Raw genomic sequence first — 21,343 nt, 5'->3', positions numbered from 1 at the left:
GTATTTTCTACTTACAGATAACCTGTATGCTGTAACTTATGAGGAGGCAATTAGCAAAACAGGTACGCATTGAGGCAATGGTTTCAGATTATTGTCATTTAGTGTTAATGTATAATTCATTAAATTTCAGTATTTCTAACCATGGAACAATTGTCATATTGTATTTATTGGCAGGATCAATACAATCTGGGTGACAGATAAACAAACATTAGAATATTATCTATCTGTCATCCAAACTGCATTTGTATTCAAAATAGATACAAACTGATTACCATTCAATACTTAAAAATATTAATATTTCAGTAATTTAAGGTGAAAACACACAAACATATGATATATCTATTCAATAAAAATATTAGGTCCTGTATTGAAGATACAAGTGCCTGATGTCTGTTTGTCTGTCTGTCTGTCTGTCCACAAATTCAGTTCCCAGCTGATAGTGTTTATTGACTGATTTGCATGAAATTCTTGATAATTATAAAATGATTTACATTTAGCTGTAACATTTGTTATATGAGGCGATATGCAAATACAGGCCAACATCACTCAACATCGCTCAAAAATAATGTCATCTTTTTGTCTTGTGATCTAAAATGTAAATGGGAAGCCCCTTGTGTGATGGTGTGTTAGATTGTGGTACAGAGTATGAGAAGTCTGGTATGACGATATGTAAGATTGTGATGAAGAGTATGAGAAGTTCTTGTTTTGATACTTTTCCCTGCATTACACTTCAAATGTTCCCGTTCATATTGGCCTGTCTTCTCTGTTTCTATTTTGTTTTACTGTAAGCTGTACTGTGTTTTAATTTAAGGGTATGGAAAATTCCATTTTATGGTGCTGGCATTGTGTGGATGGGCTGTGTCCAGTGATGCTATAGAAGTCCTGTCCATCTCATTTGTGTTGCCAGCAGCACAATGTGATCTTAACCTGACTTCGAACGACAAAGGATGGCTCAACTCAATCATATTTGTTGGTAGGTGTGATAACAGCTCTTCTTAGCATACCAGCTAATAGATAATGATGTGAGGTGATATTTTTGTTGATAACAGGTAAGGATGTCTTAGGCAATATTTGTTAACATGTATGATGCTAGGTAAATATTTGTTAACAGGTATGAAGTTAGGTAAATATTTGTTAACAGGTAGGATGTTAGGTAAATATTGGTTAACAGGTATGATGTTAGGTAAATATTGGTTAACAGGTATGATATTAGGTAAATATTTGTTAGGTAATGTTAGGTAAATATTTGTTAACAGGTATGATGTTAGGTAAATATTGGTTAACAGGTATGATGTTAGGTAAACATTTGTTAACAGGTATAATGTTAGGTAAATATTCATTAACAGGTATGATTTTAGGTAAATATTCATTAACAGGTATGATGTTAGGTAAATATTTGTTATCAGGTATGATGTAAGGTAAATATTTGTTAACAGGTATGATGTAAGGTAAATATTTGTTAACAGGTATGATGTTAGGTAAATATTTGTTATCAGGTATGATGTAAGGTAAATATTTGTTATCAGGTATGATGTAAGGTAAATATTGGTTAACAGGTATGATGTTAGGTAAATATTTGTTATCAGGTAAGATGTAAGGTAAATATTTGTTATCAGGTATGATGTTAGGAAAATATTTGTTAACAGGTATAATGTTAGGTAAATATTCATTAACAGGTATGATTTTAGGTAAATATTCATTAACAGGTTTGATGTTAGGTAAATATTTGTTATCAGGTATGATGTAAGGTAAATATTGGTTAACAGGTATGATGTTAGGTAAATATTTGTTATCAGGTATGATGTAAGGTAAATATTTGTTATCAGGTATGATGTTAGGTAAATATTTGTTAACAGGTATGATGTAAGGTAAATATTGGTTAACAGGTATGATGTTAGGTAAATATTTGTTAACAGGTATAATGTTAGGTAAATATTGGTTAACAGGTATAATGTTAGGAAAATATTCATTAACAGGTATGATGTTAGGTAAATATTTGTTAACAGGTATGATGTAAGGTAAATATTTGTTATCAGGTATGATGTTAGGAAAATATTTGTTAACAGGTATAATGTTAGGTAAATATTCATTAACAGGTATGATTTTAGGTAAATATTCATTAACAGGTATGATGTTAGGTAAATATTTGTTATCAGGTATGATGTAAGGTAAATATTGGTTAACAGGTATGATGTTAGGTAAATATTTGTTATCAGGTATGATGTAAGGTAAATATTTGTTATCAGGTATGATGTTAGGAAAATATTTGTTAACAGGTATAATGTTAGGTAAATATTCATTAACAGGTATGATTTTAGGTAAATATTCATTAACAGGTATGATGTTAGGTAAATATTTGTTATCAGGTATGATGTAAGGTAAATATTGGTTAACAGGTATGATGTTAGGTAAATATTTGTTAACATGTATGATGTTAGGTAAATATTTGTTATCAGGTATGATGTAAGGTAAATATTTGTTAACAGGTATGATGTAAGGTAAATATTGGTTAACAGGTATGATGTTAGGTAAATATTTGTTAACATGTATGATGTTAGGTAAATATTTGTTAACAGGTATGATGTAAGGTAAATATTTGTTAACAGGTATGATGTTAGGTAAATATTGGTTAACAGGTATGATGTTAGGTAAATATTTGTTAACAGGTATGATGTTAGGTAAATATTGGTTAACAGGTATGATGTTAGGAAAATATTTGTTAACAGGTATAATGTTAGGTAAATATTGGTTAACAGGTATAATGTTAGGAAAATATTCATTAACAGGTATGATGTTAGGTAAATATTTGTTAACAGGTATGATGTAAGGTAAATATTTGTTATCAGGTATGAAGTTAGGTAAATATTTGTTAACAGGTATAATGTTAGATAAATATTCATTAACAGGTATGATGTTAGGTAAATATTTGTTAACAGGTAGGATGTTAGGTAAATATTTGTTAACAGGTATGATGTTAGGTAAATATTGGTTAACAGGTATGATGTTAGGTAAATATTTGTTATCAGGTATGATGTAAGGTAAATATTTGTTAACAGGTATGATGTAAGGTAAATATTGGTTAACAGGTATGATGTTAGGTAAATATTTGTTAACATGTATGATGTTAGGTAAATATTTGTTATCAGGTATGATGTAAGGTAAATATTTGTTAACAGGTATGATGTAAGGTAAATATTGGTTAACAGGTATGATGTTAGGTAAATATTTGTTAACAGGTATGATGTAAGGTAAATATTGGTTAACAGGTATGATGTTAGGTAAATATTTGTTAACAGGTATGATGTTAGGTAAATATTGGTTAACAGGTATGATGTTAGGAAAATATTCATTAACAGGTATGATGTTAGGTAAATATTTGTTATCAGGTATGATGTTAGGTAAATATTTGTTATCAGGTATAATGTTAGGTAAATATTTGTTATCAGGTATGATGTAAGGTAAATATTTGTTAACATGTATGATGTTAGGTAAATATTTGTTATCAGGTATAATGTTAGGTAAATATTTGTTATCAGGTATGATGTAAGGTAAATATTTGTTAACAGGTATGATGTTAGGTGGATATGGATGGGGCTCACTTGCTGACCATTATGGCCGTAGACAAGTCTTACTAGGCTCACTAACCGTTAATGGACTTGCAGCACTTGCATCAAGTTTCTCTCAAACATTTTGGCTTTTCTTGTTGTTGAGGCTGTTCAGTGGAATAGGGTAAGTAAAGCAACAGCGTTGCTTTCCAAATGAGGCCGATCATGTGTATGTGTATCTACCCTGTACCTATATCAAGTTACATTTCATCTTATTCACCAAAGTTTTAATATAACCAGTAAATTTTGAGATGGTAGAGCATATACCAAAATAGTTTGATATCAACTATTGCAGAATTTTTTATATAGGCAATTTTTAGTTTTGTGTCAAGGTTAAGTCTTTAATTTTTTTTTCCCTACCACTGTTGTATAGTGTTAACAAATACATACTCATGATATGCCTATATTTTCACTTTTTCAGTGTAGGAGGAAGTATTCCAGTTATCTTCTCCTATTTTACGGAGTTTCAGCCAAAAGAAAAACGAGGAACTATGATCAGTGTCCTAGCAACATTTTGGATGTTTGGAAACATCATTGCTGCAGGTACTTACCATAAAACTTACACTAGACTCTGTTATCAAATTATTACAGCAAACTGATCTTTTTAATTGACATGAAAAGAAAACAAAAAACATTTCAGTTTTTGCATGTAAATAGTCTTTGGGAGGTATTGGTATACATGCTCAGTGTACGGTACAACTCTGTGTTAGTCTACACTTTATCAGTTGCATAATCATACATTATTCATATTTCCTGTAAGTAGTCTGTTTTTTGTGTCACTTTCATGATTTTGGAAATGATTTGTGATTCTCTTGCCTATTGGTAATGACTGTAGATCATCTTTAAAAACAGGTATGCACATTTTCTGGCCAATTCTGTCCCATTTTCTAAACTGAGCAAAAAGTACATATTACATTATATTCCAGTATTGTCGAGTTTGGGATTAATTATTAAGCCACTGCATTTGTCAAGAATAGCTACATTATAAAAATCATTTGTCACCATAGTAACTCATGTTGTAATGGAAAAGAATTATCACTTGTAACCATGTTAACTGATGTTGTGGTATTAACTCATCTTGTAATCGTATTTACTGTGTTTTGATTGCAAAGATTTATCAATTGTAACCATGGTTACTCTGTGTTGATAATGATGAAGATTTATTTTTGTAACCATAGTAACTCTGTGTTGTGATGGTGAAGATTTATTTTTGTAACCATGGTTACTCTGTGTTGTGATGGTGATGACCATTACTGTGATACCTTGGTAAAAGAGGTAGAAATATGATAAATAAAAATATTTTTAGGGTTGGCTTGGATCATCGTACCTCTTGATATTGGCTACTTCTCATCAACTTTCACCTATGACAGCTGGAGGATCTTTATTGCGATCTGCACTTTTCCAAGTCTGTCTTCTGCAGCTCTTTTCTTTTTGATGCCAGAAAGCCCCAAATTTCTGTTGAATGTAAGCATATTTCTTTTGATTTCAAGTATTTATTGCCAAATGTAAGAGTTTCTGTTAACTATTAGTTTATTTCTGCTGACTGTAAATGTTTCTACTTAACTTTAAACTTACTTTGTTATCATCATGATGTCATTGAGTCCATAGTATCTGCTGACTGTAAGCATGATGCCAAATTGTTCCAAATTTTCATCAAATGTAAGTGTGATACAATGGTATTATGAATTTCTGTTGACTATAAGTGTGATGCCATAGTGTTTCAAATTTCTGTTAACTGTTATTTCTGTTATCATTAAGATGCTGTTGATTCCCATTTTTTTAAAATAAGGTTATTATTATCTTGTGTTTAATAGGTAGGTAAAGCAGAGCAGGCAGCTGTAGTGCTGAAAAAGGTTTACGATATCAACAATCCAAAAGCTATCATACCATTTGAAGTAAGCTATCTGTAAAATTCTATTCTCAGAAAACACTCCAAACACTAGTCAAAAACTACTCTAAACACTACTCACAAAACACTAAACATTACTCACAAAACGCTACTCACAAAACACTAAACGCTACTCACAAAACACTAAACACAACTCACAAAACACTAAACACAAAACATTAAACACAAAACACCCTAAACACTACTCACAAAACACCTGAAACACTAAACACAAACAACCTAAACACTACTCACAAAACACCCTAAACACTTATCACAAACAACCTAAACACTAAACACAAAACAACCTAAACACTACTCACGCAACACTCTAAACACTAAACACAAAACAACCTAAACACTAAACACAAAACACCCTAAACACAAAACAACCTGAACATTACTCACAAAACACTCTAAACACTTCACAAAACACTAAACACAACAAAACAAACTAAACACAAAACGCTAAAGACAAAACACAAGACACTACTCACAAAACACTACTCACAAAACACTAAACACTTCTCACAATATACTCTAGACACAACTCACAAAACACTAAACACTACTCACAAAACAGTAAACACTACTCACAAAACACTAAACACAAAACACTCTAAACACTAAACACAAAACACAAAACACTCTAAACACTAAACACAAAACACTCTAAACACTAAACACAAAACACTCTAAACACTAAACACAAAACACTCTAAACACTAAACACAAAACACTCTAAACACTTAACACAAAACACTCTAAACACTAAACACAAAACACTCTAAACACTAAACACAAAACACTCTAAACACTAAACACAAAACACAAAACACTCTAAACACTAAACACAAAACACTCTAAACTCTAAACACAAAACACTCTAAACACTAAACACAAAACACTCTAAACACTAAACACAAAACACAAAACACTCTAAACACTAAACACAAAACACTCTAAACACTAAACACAAAACACTCTAAACACTAAACACAAAACACTCTAAACACTACTCACAAAACACTCTAAACACTAAACACAAAACACTCTAAACACTAAACACAAAACACTCTAAACACTAAACACAAAACACTCTAAACACAAAACACTCTAAACACTAAACACAAAACAACCTAAACACTACTCACAAAACACAAAACACTCTAAACACTAAACACAAAACACTCTAAACACTACTCACAAAACAACCTAAACACTACTCACAAAACACAAAACACTCTAAACACTAAACACAAAACACTCTAAACACTACTCACAAAACACCCTAAACACTAAACACAAAACACCCTAAACAGTATTCACAAAACAACCTAGACACTAAACACAAAACAACCTAAACACTACTCACAAAACACTCTAAACACTAAACACAAAACACTCTAAACACTAACAAAACACACTACTCACAAAACAACCTAAATACTACTACAAAACACAAAACACTCTAAACACTAAACACAAAACACTCTAAACACTACTCACACACCCTAAACACACAAAACACCCTAAAAAACACCTAGACACTAAACACAAAACACTAAACACTACTCACTAAACACTAAACACAAAACACTCTAAACACTACTCACAAAACAACCTAAACACTACTCACAAAACACCCTAAACACAAAACAACCTAAACACTACTCACAAAACACCCTAAACACAAAACAACCTAGACACTACTCACAAAACACCCTAAACACAAAACAACCTAGACACTACTCACAAAACACCCTAAACACAAAACAACCTAAACACTACTCACAAAACAACCTAAACACTACTCACAAAACACCCTAAACAGTATTCACAAAACACTTAACACTACTCACCAAACATTGAATATTACTTTCAAATCTCAACAATCACAGAACATTCTAAGCACTTCTCTTGATGGTTGCACTCTAAATGGTTATCACAAACTTGGCATTAATATTGGTAAAGACATCAGTTATGTACTTAAGTTAATCTGGCATGTTCTCAAGTTTAACAAGTCTAAATAACACACATGAAGTGTTAATAGAAGGAAGTGATTATCAATAAAAACAGTGGAATCAGTGTAAAATATCATACAACTATTCTTTATGCACTTGTGTATTGTTTAAAATTGAGGAGATTTACTTTTCAGGTGGAGACCATAGTTTTGTCATCAGATAACAAAACAGAATCACTTCACCGCATCAATGCCAACAAGAATGTCAAACACACGTGTGGCTCAAAGTCTGTCACAAGGGTAAGTATGGGGCTGCTTGATTTGAACCTGAACCAAATAAGCAAGGGATGAAATCCATCTAACTAAAAGGAAAATAACCCCCCTTAAATTTAGTGTAGGAAAACTTAAAAACTTTGACTGCAAGTTGACATCTGTCCATTTTGTCCTTTTGAAAATAGAACCAATGAAATGAAATATGTTTCATTATATATGTACAGTATTCCAAACAGTTTTAACAAGAACCTTTTGAAAGTATATAATTTGATTTTGAACTGTGCTTGATTTCCTTACTTTATACATAGATAGTTTAATATTAGAATCTCTTGTAGACTTTAAGTGTATAAATGATTATGTTACAGCTGTTGAACTCCACATTTGAACTACTTCAAGCTCCCCTACGTCGATCCACCATCATTCTGCTGACTGTTTCCTTCACCATTAGTTTTGGGTAAATATAATTTTTAACTTTAAGTGACTGCTGTACAGTATTCAGCTCACTTGGCTTAACATCGGGTTTCACCAACAAAATACATAAGAACTCTTTCTATTCATAAAGTATGTATTTGAATACATCTTTAAATACTGTTTAGCCACCAAGTAAAATGTTAGCTGTTTAGCTGCAGATGTCTTTTAAAGATCAATTTAATTTATTTCTAGGAAACTAAAAAGAATCTCAGATAAAAGAGACATATTGAGATATCTTCTAACATAATGCTACAGATAATGGGCATGATACTGTAAACACATTGAAGAGACATGACATTGTCATTAGGGACACTGACATTAGGGACATTGACATTAGGGACATTGACACTATCATAAGGGACACTGACACTATCATTAGGGACACAGACACTATCATTAGAGACACTGACACTATCATTAGGGACATTGACACTATCATTAGGGATACTGACACTATCTTTAGGGACACAGACACTATCATTAGGGACACTGACACCATCATTAGGGACACAGACACTATCCTAAGGGACACTGACACTATCATTAGAGACCTTGACACTGTTATTAGGGACACTGACACTTTCATCAGGGACACTGACACTATCATAAGGGACACTGACACTATCATTAGGGACACTGTCTCTATCTTTAGTGACACTGTCTCTTTCCTTAGGGACACTGACACTATCATTAGACACTGACACTATCCTAAGACACTGTTATTAGGGACACTGACACTTTCATCAGGGACACTGACACTATCATTAGGGACACTGACACTATCATTAGGGACACTGACACTATCATTAGGGACACAGACACTATCCTAAGGGACACTGACACTATCATTAGAGACCTTGACACTGTTATTAGGGACACTGACACTTTCATCAGGGACACTGACACTATCATAAGGGACACTGACACTATCATTAGGGACACTGACACTATCATTAGAGACCTTGACACTGTTATTAGGGACACTGACACTATCATTAGGGACACTGACACTTTCATCAGAGACACTGACACTATCCTAAGGGACACTGACACTGCCAATAGGGACACTGACACTATCATTAGGGACACTGACACTGTCATTAGGGACACTGACACTATCATTAGGGACACTGACACTATCATTAGGGACACTGACACTATCATTAGGGACATTTACACCATCATTAGGGACACTGACACTATCATTAGAGACCTTGACACTGTTATTAGGGACACTGACACTATCATTAGGGACACTGACACTATCCTAAGGGACACTGACACTATCATTAGGGACACTGACACTATCATTAGGGGCTATGAGATCATCTTTGAGAGATGTGATACTGCCATTAGAGAGATATAAGGTGACTTTATACTGTCATGAGGGGCCTGGATGTTAGAAGAAATCATACAGCCATTGAGACTTGTTACTTCCAAACGGTAGAGATGACCCCACAATTAAGGGTCTTGACAGTCATAAGGGGACATGACACTGCCATTGTGAGACTATTACTGCAGATAGGGGACATGACACTGCCATTGTAAGACACATTACTGCAGATAGGGGACATGACACTGCCATTGTGAGATACATTACTGCAGATAGGGGACATGACACTGCCATTGTAAGACACATTACTGCAGATAGGGGACATGACACTGCCATTGTGAGATACATTACTGCAGATAGGGGACATGACACTGCCATTATGAGACACATTACTACAGATAGGGGACATGACACTGCCATTGTGAGACACAGTACTGCAGATAGGGGACATGACACTGCCATTGTAAGACACATTACTGCAGATAGGGGACATGACACTGCCATTATGAGACACATTACTACAGATAGGGGACATGACACTGCCATTATGAGACACATTACTGCAGATAGGGGACATGACACTGCCATTATGAGACACATTACTGCAGATAGGGGACATGAAAGTCCATTATATTGAATACACATTGTATTAGAATGAGAACTTTTCTGTGACAGGTACTATGGGCTGTGGATGTGGTTTCCTGAGTTGTTTTCTCGTGTAGAGAAATATGGTGGATCTCCCTGTGATCATGTGAAGGTCGTTAATGCCACATCAAACAACCACACCTGTATAATTCCAGATAATTGGACGTATCAGTCGGGATTCCTCACAGCACTCTCCAACTTGCCGGGAAACTTGTTCACAATATTCCTTATGGATAGACTCGGTCGAAAGACAATACTAGGTAAACAAGTTTAACACTGTCGTAGCTATATACATTGTACAAAATATATAGGGGTCTCACTAGTACAAAACATATACACTATCACAGAGGTCTCACTAGTACAAAACACATACACTGCCACAGAGGTCTCACTAGTACAAAACATATACACTGCCACAGAGGTCTCACTAGTACAAAACATATACACTGCCACAGAGGTCTCACTAGTACAAAACATATACACTGCCACAGAGGTCTCACTAGTACAAAACATATACACTGCCACAGAGGTCTCACTAGTACAAAACATATACACTGCCACAGAGGTCTCACTAGTACAAAATATATACACTGCCACAGAGGTCTCACTAGTACAAAACATATACACTGCCACAGAGGTCTCACTAGTACAAAACATATACACTGCCACAGAGGTCTCACTAGTACAAAACATATACACTGCCACAGAGGTCTCACTAGTACAAAACATATACACTGCCACAGAGGTCTCACTAGTACAAAATATATACACTGCCACAGAGGTCTCACTAGTACAAAACATATACACTGCCACAGAGGTCTCACTAGTACAAAATATATACACTGCCACAGAGGTCTCACTAGTACAAAATATATACACTGCCACAGAGGTCTCATACAAAATATATACACTGCCACAGAGGTCTCACTAGTACAAAACATATACACTGCCACAGAGGTCTCACTAGTACAAAATATATACACTGCCACAGAGGTCTCACTAAACATATACACTGCCACAGAGGTACAAAACATATACACTGCCACAGAGGTCTCACTAGTACAAAACATATACACTGCCACAGAGGTCTCACTAGTACAAAACATATACACTGCCACAGAGGTCTCACTAGTACAAAACATATACACTGCCACAGAGGTCTCACTAGTACAAAACATATACACTGCCACAGAGGTCTCATACAAGACATATACACTACCACAGAGGTCTCACTAGTACAAAACATATACACTGCCACAGAGGTCTCACTAGTACAAAACATATACACTGCCACAGAGGTCTCACTAGTACAAAACATATACACTGCCACAGAGGTCTCACTAGTACAAAACATTTACACTGCCACAGAGGTCTCACTAGTACAAAACATATACACTGCCACAGAGGTCTCACTAGTACAAAACATATACACTGCCACAGAGGTCTCACTAGTACAAAATATATACACTGCCACAGAGGTCTCACTAGTACAAAATATATACACTGCCACAGAGGTCTCACTAGTACAAAACATATACACTGCCACAGAGGTCTCACTAGTACAAAATATATACACTGCCACAGAGGTCTCATACAAAATATATACACTGCCACAGAGGTCTCACTAGTACAAAACATATACACTGCCACAGAGGTCTCACTAGTACAAAACATATACACTGCCACAGAGGTCTCACTAGTACAAAACATATACACTGCCACAGAGGTCTCACTAGTACAAAACATATACACTGCCACAGAGGTCTCACTAGTACAAAACATATACACTGCCACAGAGGTCTCACTAGTACAACACATATACACTGCCACAGAGGTCTCATACAAAACATATACACTGCCACAGAGGTCTCACTAGTACAAAACATATACACTGCCACAGAGGTCTCACTAGTACAAAACATATACACTGCCACAGAGGTCTCACTAGTACAAAACATATACACTGCCACAGAGGTCTCACTAGTACAAAACATATACACTGCCACAGAGGTCTCACTAGTACAAAACATATACACTGCCACAGAGGTCTCACTAGTACAAAACATATACACTGCCACAGAGGTCTCACTAGTACAAAACATATACACTGCCACAGAGGTCTCACTAGTACAAAACATATACACTGCCACAGAGGTCTCACTAGTACAAAACATATACACTGCCACAGAGGTCTCACTAGTACAAAACATATACACTGCCACAGAGGTCTCACTAGTACAAAACATATACACTGCCACAGAGGTCTCACTAGTACAAAACATATACACTGCCACAGAGGTCTCACTAGTACAAAACATATACACTGCCACAGAGGTCTCACTAGTACAAAACATATACACTGCCACAGAGGTCTCACTAGTACACTGCCACAGAGGTCTCACTATATATACACTGCCACAGAGGTCTCACAAAACATATACACTGCCACAGAGGTCTCACTAGTACAAAACATATACACTGCCACAGAGGTCTCACTGCCACAGAGGTACAAAACATATACACTGCCACAGAGGTCTCACTAGTACAAAACATATACACTGCCACAGAGGTCTCACTAGTACAAAACATATACACTGCCACAGAGGTCTCACTAGTACAAAACATATACACTGCCACAGAGGTCTCACTAGTACAAAACATATACACTGCCACAGAGGTCTCACAAAATATATACACTGCCACAGAGGTACTACAAAACATATACACTGCCACAGAGGTCTCACTAGTACAAAACATATACACTGCCACAGAGGTCTCACTAGTACAAAACATATACACTGCCACAGAGGTCTCACTAGTACAAAACATATACACTGCCACAGAGGTCTCATACAAAATATATACACTGCCACAGAGGTCTCACTAGTACAAAATATATACACTGCCACAGAGGTCTCACTAGTACAAAACATATACACTGCCACAGAGGTCTCACTAGTACACTGCCACAGAGGTCTCAACATATACACTGCCACAGAGGTCTCACTAGTACAAAACATATACACTGCCACAGAGGTCTCACTAGTACAAAACATATACACTGCCACAGAGGTCTCAAAACATATACACTGCCACAGAGGTCTCACTAGTACAAAACATATACACAGCCACAGAGTTCTCACTAGTAAAAAACATATACACTGCCACAGAGGTCTCACTAGTACAAAACATATACACTGCCACAGAGGTCTCACTAGTACAAAACATATACACTGCCACAGAGGTCTCACTAGTACAAAACATATACACTGCCACAGAGGTCTCACTAGTACAAAACATATACACTGCCACAGAGGTCTCACTAGTACAAAACATATACACTGCCACAGCGGTCTCACTAGTACAAAACATATACACTGCCACAGAGGTCTCACTAGTACAAAACATATACACTGCCACAGAGGTCTCACTAGTACAAAACATATACACTGCCACAGAGGTCTCACTAGTACAAAACATATACACTGCCACAGAGGTCTCACTAGTACAAAACATATACACTGCCACAGAGGTCTCACTAGTACAAAACATATACACTGCCACAGAGGTCTCACTAGTACAAAACATATACACTGCCACAGAGGTCTCACTAGTACAAAACATATACACTGCCACAGAGGTCTCACTAGTACAAAACATATACACTGCCACAGAGGTCTCACTAGTAAAAAACATATACACTGCCACAGAGGTCTCACTAGTACAAAACATGCCACAGAGGTCTCACTAGTACAAAACATATACACTGCCACAGAGGTCTCACTATACACTGCCACAGAGGTCTCACTAGTACAAAACATATACACTGCCACAGAGGTCTCACTAGTACAAAACATATACACTGCCACAGAGGTCTCACTAGTACAAAACATATACACTGCCACAGAGGTCTCACTAGAACAAAACATATACACTGCCACAGAGGTCTCACTAGTACAAAACATATACACTGCCACAGAGGTCTCACTAGTACAAAACATATACACTGCCACAGAGGTCTGCAAAACATATACACTGCCACAGAGGTCTCACTAGTACAAAACATATACACTGCCACAGAGGTCTCACTAGTACAAAACATATACACTGCCACAGAGGTCTCACTAGTACAAAACATATACACTGCCACAGAGGTCTCACTAGTACAAAATATATACACTGCCACAGCGGTCTCACTAGTACAAAACATATACACTGCCACAGAGGTCTCATACAAAACATATACACTGCCACAGAGGTCTCACTAGTACAAAACATATACACTGCCACAGAGGTCTCACTAGTACAAAACATATACACTGCCACAGAGGTCTCACTAGTACAAAACATATACACTGCCACAGAGGTCTCACTAGTACAAAACATATACACTGCCACAGAGGTCTCACTAGTACAAAACATATACACTGCCACAGAGGTCTCACTAGTACAAAACATATACACTGCCACAGAGGTCTCACTAGTACAAAACATATACACTGCCACAGAGGTCTCACTAGTACAAAACATATACACTGCCACAGAGGTCTCACTACACTGCCACAGAGGTACAAAACATATACACTGCCACAGAGGTCTCACTAGTACAAAACATATACACTGCCACAGAGGTCTCACTAGTACAAAACATATACACTGCCACAGAGGTCTCACTAGTACAAAACATATACACTGCCACAGAGGTCTCACTAGTACAAAACATATACACTGCCACAGAGGTCTCACTAGTACAAAACATATACACTGCCACAGAGGTCTCACTAGTACAAAACATATACACTGCCACAGAGGTCTCACTAGTACAAAACATATACACTGCCACAGAGGTCTCACTAGTACAAAACATATACACTGCCACAGAGGTCTCACTAGTACAAAACATATACACTGCCACAGAGGTCTCACTAGTACAAAACATATACACTGCCACAGAGGTCTCACTAGTACAAAACATATACACTGCCACAGAGGTCTCACTAGTACAAAACATATACACTGCCACAGAGGTCTCACTAGTACAAAACATATACACTGCCACAGAGGTCTCACTAGTACAAAACATATACACTGCCACAGAGGTCTCAACACTGCCACAGAGGTATACAAAATATATACACTGCCACAGAGGTCTCACTAGTACAAAACATATACACTGCCACAGAGGTCTCACTAGTACAAAACATATACACTGCCACAGAGGTCTCACTAGTACAAAACATATACACTGCCACAGAGGTCTCACTAGTACAAAACATATACACTGCCACAGAGGTCTCACTAGTACAAAACATATACACTGCCACAGAGGTCACACAAGAACACAAAAAATCAGAACGCACGTACCTCTCACTAATCGCAGATATATACACTGCCACAGAGGTCTCACTAGTACAAAACATATACACTGCCACAGAGGTCTCACTAGTACAAAACATATACACTGCCACAGAGGTCTCACTAGTACAAAACATATACACTGCCACAGAGGTCTCACTAGTACAAAACATATACACTGCCAGAGGTCTCACTAGTACAAAACATATACACTGCCACAGAGGTCTCACTAGTACAAAACATATACACTGCCACAGAGGTCTCACTAGTACAAAACATATACACTGCCACAGAGGTCTCACTAGTATAAAACATATACACTGCCACAGAGGTCTCACTAGTACAAAACATATACACTGCCACAGAGGTCTCACTAGTACAAAACATATACACTGCCACAGAGGTCTCACTAGTACAAAACATATACACTGCCACAGAGGTCTCATACAAAATATATACACTGCCACAGAGGTCTCACTAGCACAAAATATATACACTGCCACAGAGGTCTCACTAGTACAAAACATATACACTGCCACAGCGGTCTCACTAGTACAAAACATATACACTGCCACAGAGGTCTCACTAGTACAAAACATATACACTGCCACAGAGGTCTCACTAGTACAAAACATATACACTGCCACAGAGGTCTCACTAGTACAAAACATATACACTGCCACAGAGGTCTCACTAGTACAAAACATATACACTGCCACAGAGGTCTCACTAGTACAAAACATATACACTGCCACAGAGGTCTCACTACACTGCCACAGAGGTCTCACAAAACATATACACTGCCACAGAGGTCTCACTAGTACAAAACATATACACTGCCACAGAGGTCTCACTAGTACAAAACATATACACTGCCACAGAGGTCTCACTAGTACAAAACATATACACTGCCACAGAGGTCTCACTAGTACAAAACATATACACTGCCACAGAGGTCTCACTAGTACAAAACATATACACTGCCACAGAGGTCTCACTAGTACAAAACATATACACTGCCACAGAGGTCTCATAAAAAATATATACACTGCCACAGAGGTCTCACTAGTACAAAACATATACACTGCCACAGAGGTCTCAAAACATATACACTGCCACAAAACAAAATATATACACTGCCACAGAGGTCTCACTAGTACAAAACATATACACTGCCACAGAGGTCTCACTAGTACAAAACATATACACTGCCACAGAGGTCTCACTATTACAAAACATATACACTGCCACAGAGGTCTCACTAGTACAAAATATATACACTGCCACAGAGGTCTCACTAGTACAAAACATATACACTGCCACAGAGGTCTCACTAGTACAAAACATATACACTGCCACAGAGGTCTCACTAGTACAAAACATATACACTGCCACAGAGGTCTCACTAGTACAAAACATATACACTGCCACAGAGGTCTCACTAGTACAAAACATATACACTGCCACAGAGGTCTCACTAGTACAAAACATATACACTGCCACAGAGGTCTCACTAGTACAAAACATATACACTGCCACAGAGGTCTCACTAGTACAAAACATATACACTGCCACAGAGGTCTCATACAAAACATATACACTGCCACAGAGGTCTCACTAGTACAAAACATATACACTGCCACAGAGGTCTCACTAGTACAAAACATAAATACACTGCCACAGAGGTCTCACTAGTACAAAACATATACACTGCCACAGAGGTCTCATACAAAATATATACACTGCCACAGAGGTCTCACTAGTACAAAACATATACACTGCCACAGAGGTCTCACTAGAAAAAAAAATATACACTGAAACAGAAGTATCACTATAACAAAAAAGATACACTGCCACAGAGGTCTCACTAGTACAAAACATATAAACACTGCCACAGAGGTCTCACTAGTACAAAACATATACACTGCCACAGAGGTCTCACTAGTACAAAACATATACACTGCCACAGAGGTCTCATACAAAACATATACACTGCCACAGAGGTCTCACTAGTACAAAACATATACACTGCCACAGAGGTCTCACTAGTACAAAACATATACACTGCCACAGAGGTCTCACTAGTACAAAACATATACACTGCCACAGAGGTCTCACTAGTACAAAACATATACACTGCCACAGAGGTCTCACTAGTACAAAACATATACACTGCCACAGAGGTCTCATACAAAATATATACACTGCCACAGAGGTCTCATACAAAACATATACACTGCCACAGAGGTCTCACTAGTACAAAACATATACACTGCCACAGAGGTCTCACTAGTACAAAACATATACACTGCCACAGAGGTCTCACTAGTACAAAACATATACACTGCCACAGAGGTCTCACTAGTACAAAACATTTGCACCACTCACAATTAATAAAAAAAAAATCTGGTAAAATTCTGTTTTGTGCTTGGACTTACAGGTTACAGTTCAGCTGTTAAATATTTAATGTAGGACAAAATTGTTCGGCTTAAGAATAGATTGTATTTTATTGTGTTACCTGATTATGGATTCTGTCATTCATCTATACAAACATATTTCCCAAGATTCTCAGGTAATTATCTCACAAACGTTAGACAGTTACTTGTTATAGTGAACTTATATTTTGGGTTCTGTTTGGTATATGGTATGAATGTATAAAAGTTTGTATCATAATGTTTTTGTATCTGCAGTGATTGGTATGCTGGGATCTGGTGTGTCAGTGTTTTTCATCCCCTTAATCCACAATAAGATCCAGAATCTCTTGCTCTCCTGTACATTTGGTCTCATCTCCACACTGGCCTGGAATGCTCTTGATGTGCTTCAGGCTGAGCTATTTCCAACTGGTGTCAGGTAAGTTCAGCTTTCATCTTCACCCCATGTAGAGTAAGTACAGCCTCCATTTTCACTAGGGGATTAGTAAGTACAGACTCCATCTTTACCAGATGTGGAGTAAGTACAGCTTCCATCATTACCAGGTGTGGAGTAAGTACAGCTTCCATTTTTACCAGGTGTCAGGTAAGTACAGCTTCCATCTTTACCAGGTGTCAGATTTTGATGGTTTTGAATCTATGCATGAATATAAAACAATGAATAATGTAACATGCTCATTTACTGTAAAGTTAGAAATATTTGTGAGGGATTTTATTTTGCTTTGTTGCAGTCATTAAAGATAGTGCAAAATTTGATATTCGTCAAGTATTTTTGATAAAATCATATTCTAAGAAAATTATATATCCTCTTGCATCTCTCCTGTATACTAGTTTGAGTAGTGTTGCCTAAAAAATAATTTTATCCCTGTAAATTATTTCCAACTGGAACATCTGAAACATTTATCCCTTACAAAATCAAACAATTTTACATCATCGTAGCCTTGTTTTTTCTTGTAGGTCAACAGCTATGGGATTGTCTTCTGCAGCAAGTAGAATTGGTGCAATCCTTGGAAACCTTGCATTTGGGGAATTAGTGGATGTTCACTGTGCAGTGCCTATGATAATGGTGGCAGCTCTTCTTGTTCTGGGCGGACTTACCTCCCTTAAATTACCCAATACAACCAAAATAGACATTCATTAACCACTGCCTTACACACTATAGTACAAGTTCACTATAACCTAGCTACTTTATCTGGTATAATTTTATCTAGATCCATCTACACTGGGTTTGAATTAGTCCAAATAGTTTCCTCATGTCAATGATAGAAGTTAAAATTTGTTTTAGTATGGCCCCAATCTGAACTGAAAATTTTGGCTAAACATAGTATGGATGAAGAATAGGGTCTTACTGGGGCCCAACATAATATCAATATTCAGTGTGATCCCTTTGAGCTCATCTTCGTTTATACAGCTTGTCCCACAGGGGCTCAAACCAGTGTAATGGAGATTTTCTCTTACCTCAGACAGGTAAATCCACACTTTATCCCAGTGTGAGATTTTCTTGTCTCACCCTAGGGTTGAGACAAGTTGCACATGCTCTTTGTACATTCTGAAAAGAATTTAAGAGTCGTCACTGATATTATTTGAGGAACTACTTTTATGAGGTCATACACATACACTTTAAGCTTAAAACTGAATATCCTGTGTTATCAATCAAGATTAAAATTCAACTCAATCCACAAGTTATTACCAGTATTAGAAATGTATGTAAAATATCAAGAGTATAATTGTATTTGACTTTAATTGGCAAGTACACTAGAATTATTATTTGTGAAAGGTTGAAGTTATAATCATAATCATGATGCGTCTAAAGGCGCAGGCCGCGTCACTATCCTTATGCCCTCCATGAGATTTTGTTTACCCACAATACACTTTGTCTTGCAAAGGCGAAACAGGATAAGAGAAAAATAATCATTCACTCCTTTTAGGATCAAATAGAGTGATCTCTTCCCTTGGGAGAAGATTTTTGTGCTGTCAAACTCGTGTTTGATACCTTGATAATATTCTCCCTCAGGTTGATATCAACTCTAAAGGGGGTGAAAGATTTCATTAGTCTCACAAGGACTCAACCCAGTTTAATAGAGTGTGTTGTCCCACAAGGAATTAATCAGTTTAATAGATTTTGTTGTTTCACAGGGACTCAACCCAGTATAATAGATTTTGTTGTTCTACAGGGACTCAGCTTCATTTAATACAGTTACACTTTGTTGTTTATGATGATATTTTTGTGTATGAATTAAAAAGTGATGAAGTTACTTGTGAAATGGATGTGATATTTTATTTATACAGTATGTCTTATACAATGTATATAATAATTATTTTAATATCAACTCATTAATCAGATTTTAGAATAAATAGTATGGCTTTATTTATTTAATGCATCATATTTATTTTTATCACATATCTGCCTGTTATCCATTGAATTTGCTCATGTGGTATTTTTTGCCTCTATGTAACTAGGGTATATACCCTGTAGTGTTTTTCATTGGCTGTGCCAGTCAGAAATCTATTATGATGTCATAGATTTGATGTTACATCATAAATTGAAAAGGCATAACAGAATGGGTATTTTTGCTTTTGTCCTCCGTACTTTTACCTTTAAACCTATAAAAATGTAACTTTTCTGAGATATGTGATAAAATGTATCTTGATTTTGTCTTCATATGTTATGAGATTTGGTATGAGAAGTGACGGGTTGATAGATATATGATATGATTGTTTGACAGAAATATGATGTGATTGGTTAAGATATATGCGATGTGATTGGTTGATAGATATTGTGATTTGTTGATAGATATATAATGTCATTGGTTGATAGATGTGTGATTTGATTGGTTGGTAAATATGTGTTGTGATAGTTAACAGAAATATATGATTGGTAGATAGATAGATAATGTGATTGGTTGATAGGTATATGATGTGTTTGGTTGATAGGTATATGATGTGATTGGTTGATAGATGTGTGTTGTGATTGGTTGATCGATATATGATGTGATTGGTTGATAAATGTGTGTTGTGATAGTTAACAGAAATATGTGATTGGTAGATAGATAAATAATGTTATTGGTTGATATGTATATGATGTGATTGGCTGATAGATGTGTGTTGTGATAGTTAACAGAAATATATGATTGGTTGATAGATAATTTGATTGGTTGATAGATATCTGTTGTGATTGGTTGGACCAATTGCACTTTGTCATACTGTGTGACACAGTGTTTTACAAGTTTCATGTAAATCATACTTCCTTGTTCCTTGCAATATTTTAGGGTGGTCTGCCTAATTGTTGGTCAAAGTCTTAAAGGTTTTATTGATATCTTATTGATGTACTACAATTTCCTGACCAGTCCATTTGGCTGAACGTTCTATTAGATAGAGGTG

At 36.3% G+C, this 21,343-nt stretch overlaps 1 protein-coding gene across 1 annotated transcript in view; it reads left to right on the top strand.

The window, feature by feature from the left end:
* LOC132557336 (synaptic vesicle glycoprotein 2C-like) overlaps nt 1-19,214 on the top strand; it is a 31,779-nt gene extending 12,565 nt beyond the window's left edge. The window contains exons 3-13 of the mRNA XM_060221822.1: nt 18-62; nt 812-973; nt 3,567-3,729; nt 4,027-4,148; nt 4,912-5,069; nt 5,420-5,500; nt 7,652-7,756; nt 8,095-8,183; nt 10,209-10,438; nt 18,224-18,383; nt 18,920-19,214. Of these exons, the coding sequence (XP_060077805.1) occupies nt 18-62; nt 812-973; nt 3,567-3,729; nt 4,027-4,148; nt 4,912-5,069; nt 5,420-5,500; nt 7,652-7,756; nt 8,095-8,183; nt 10,209-10,438; nt 18,224-18,383; nt 18,920-19,103 (1,499 nt within the window). The 3' untranslated portion in view covers nt 19,104-19,214. The remainder of the gene's footprint in view (nt 1-17; nt 63-811; nt 974-3,566; nt 3,730-4,026; nt 4,149-4,911; nt 5,070-5,419; nt 5,501-7,651; nt 7,757-8,094; nt 8,184-10,208; nt 10,439-18,223; nt 18,384-18,919) is intronic.
* The last annotated feature ends 2,129 nt before the right edge of the window (nt 19,215-21,343 follow it).

The sequence above is a fragment of the Ylistrum balloti genome, unplaced genomic scaffold (genome assembly GCF_031769215.1).
Source record: "Ylistrum balloti isolate Yb309-2 unplaced genomic scaffold, AGI_CSIRO_Ybal_v1 Utg370660, whole genome shotgun sequence".
Taxonomy (NCBI): domain Eukaryota; kingdom Metazoa; phylum Mollusca; class Bivalvia; order Pectinida; family Pectinidae; genus Ylistrum; species Ylistrum balloti.
The sequence above is the reverse complement of the archived record's forward strand: the minus strand, read 5'-3'. Positions and strand labels throughout refer to the sequence as shown.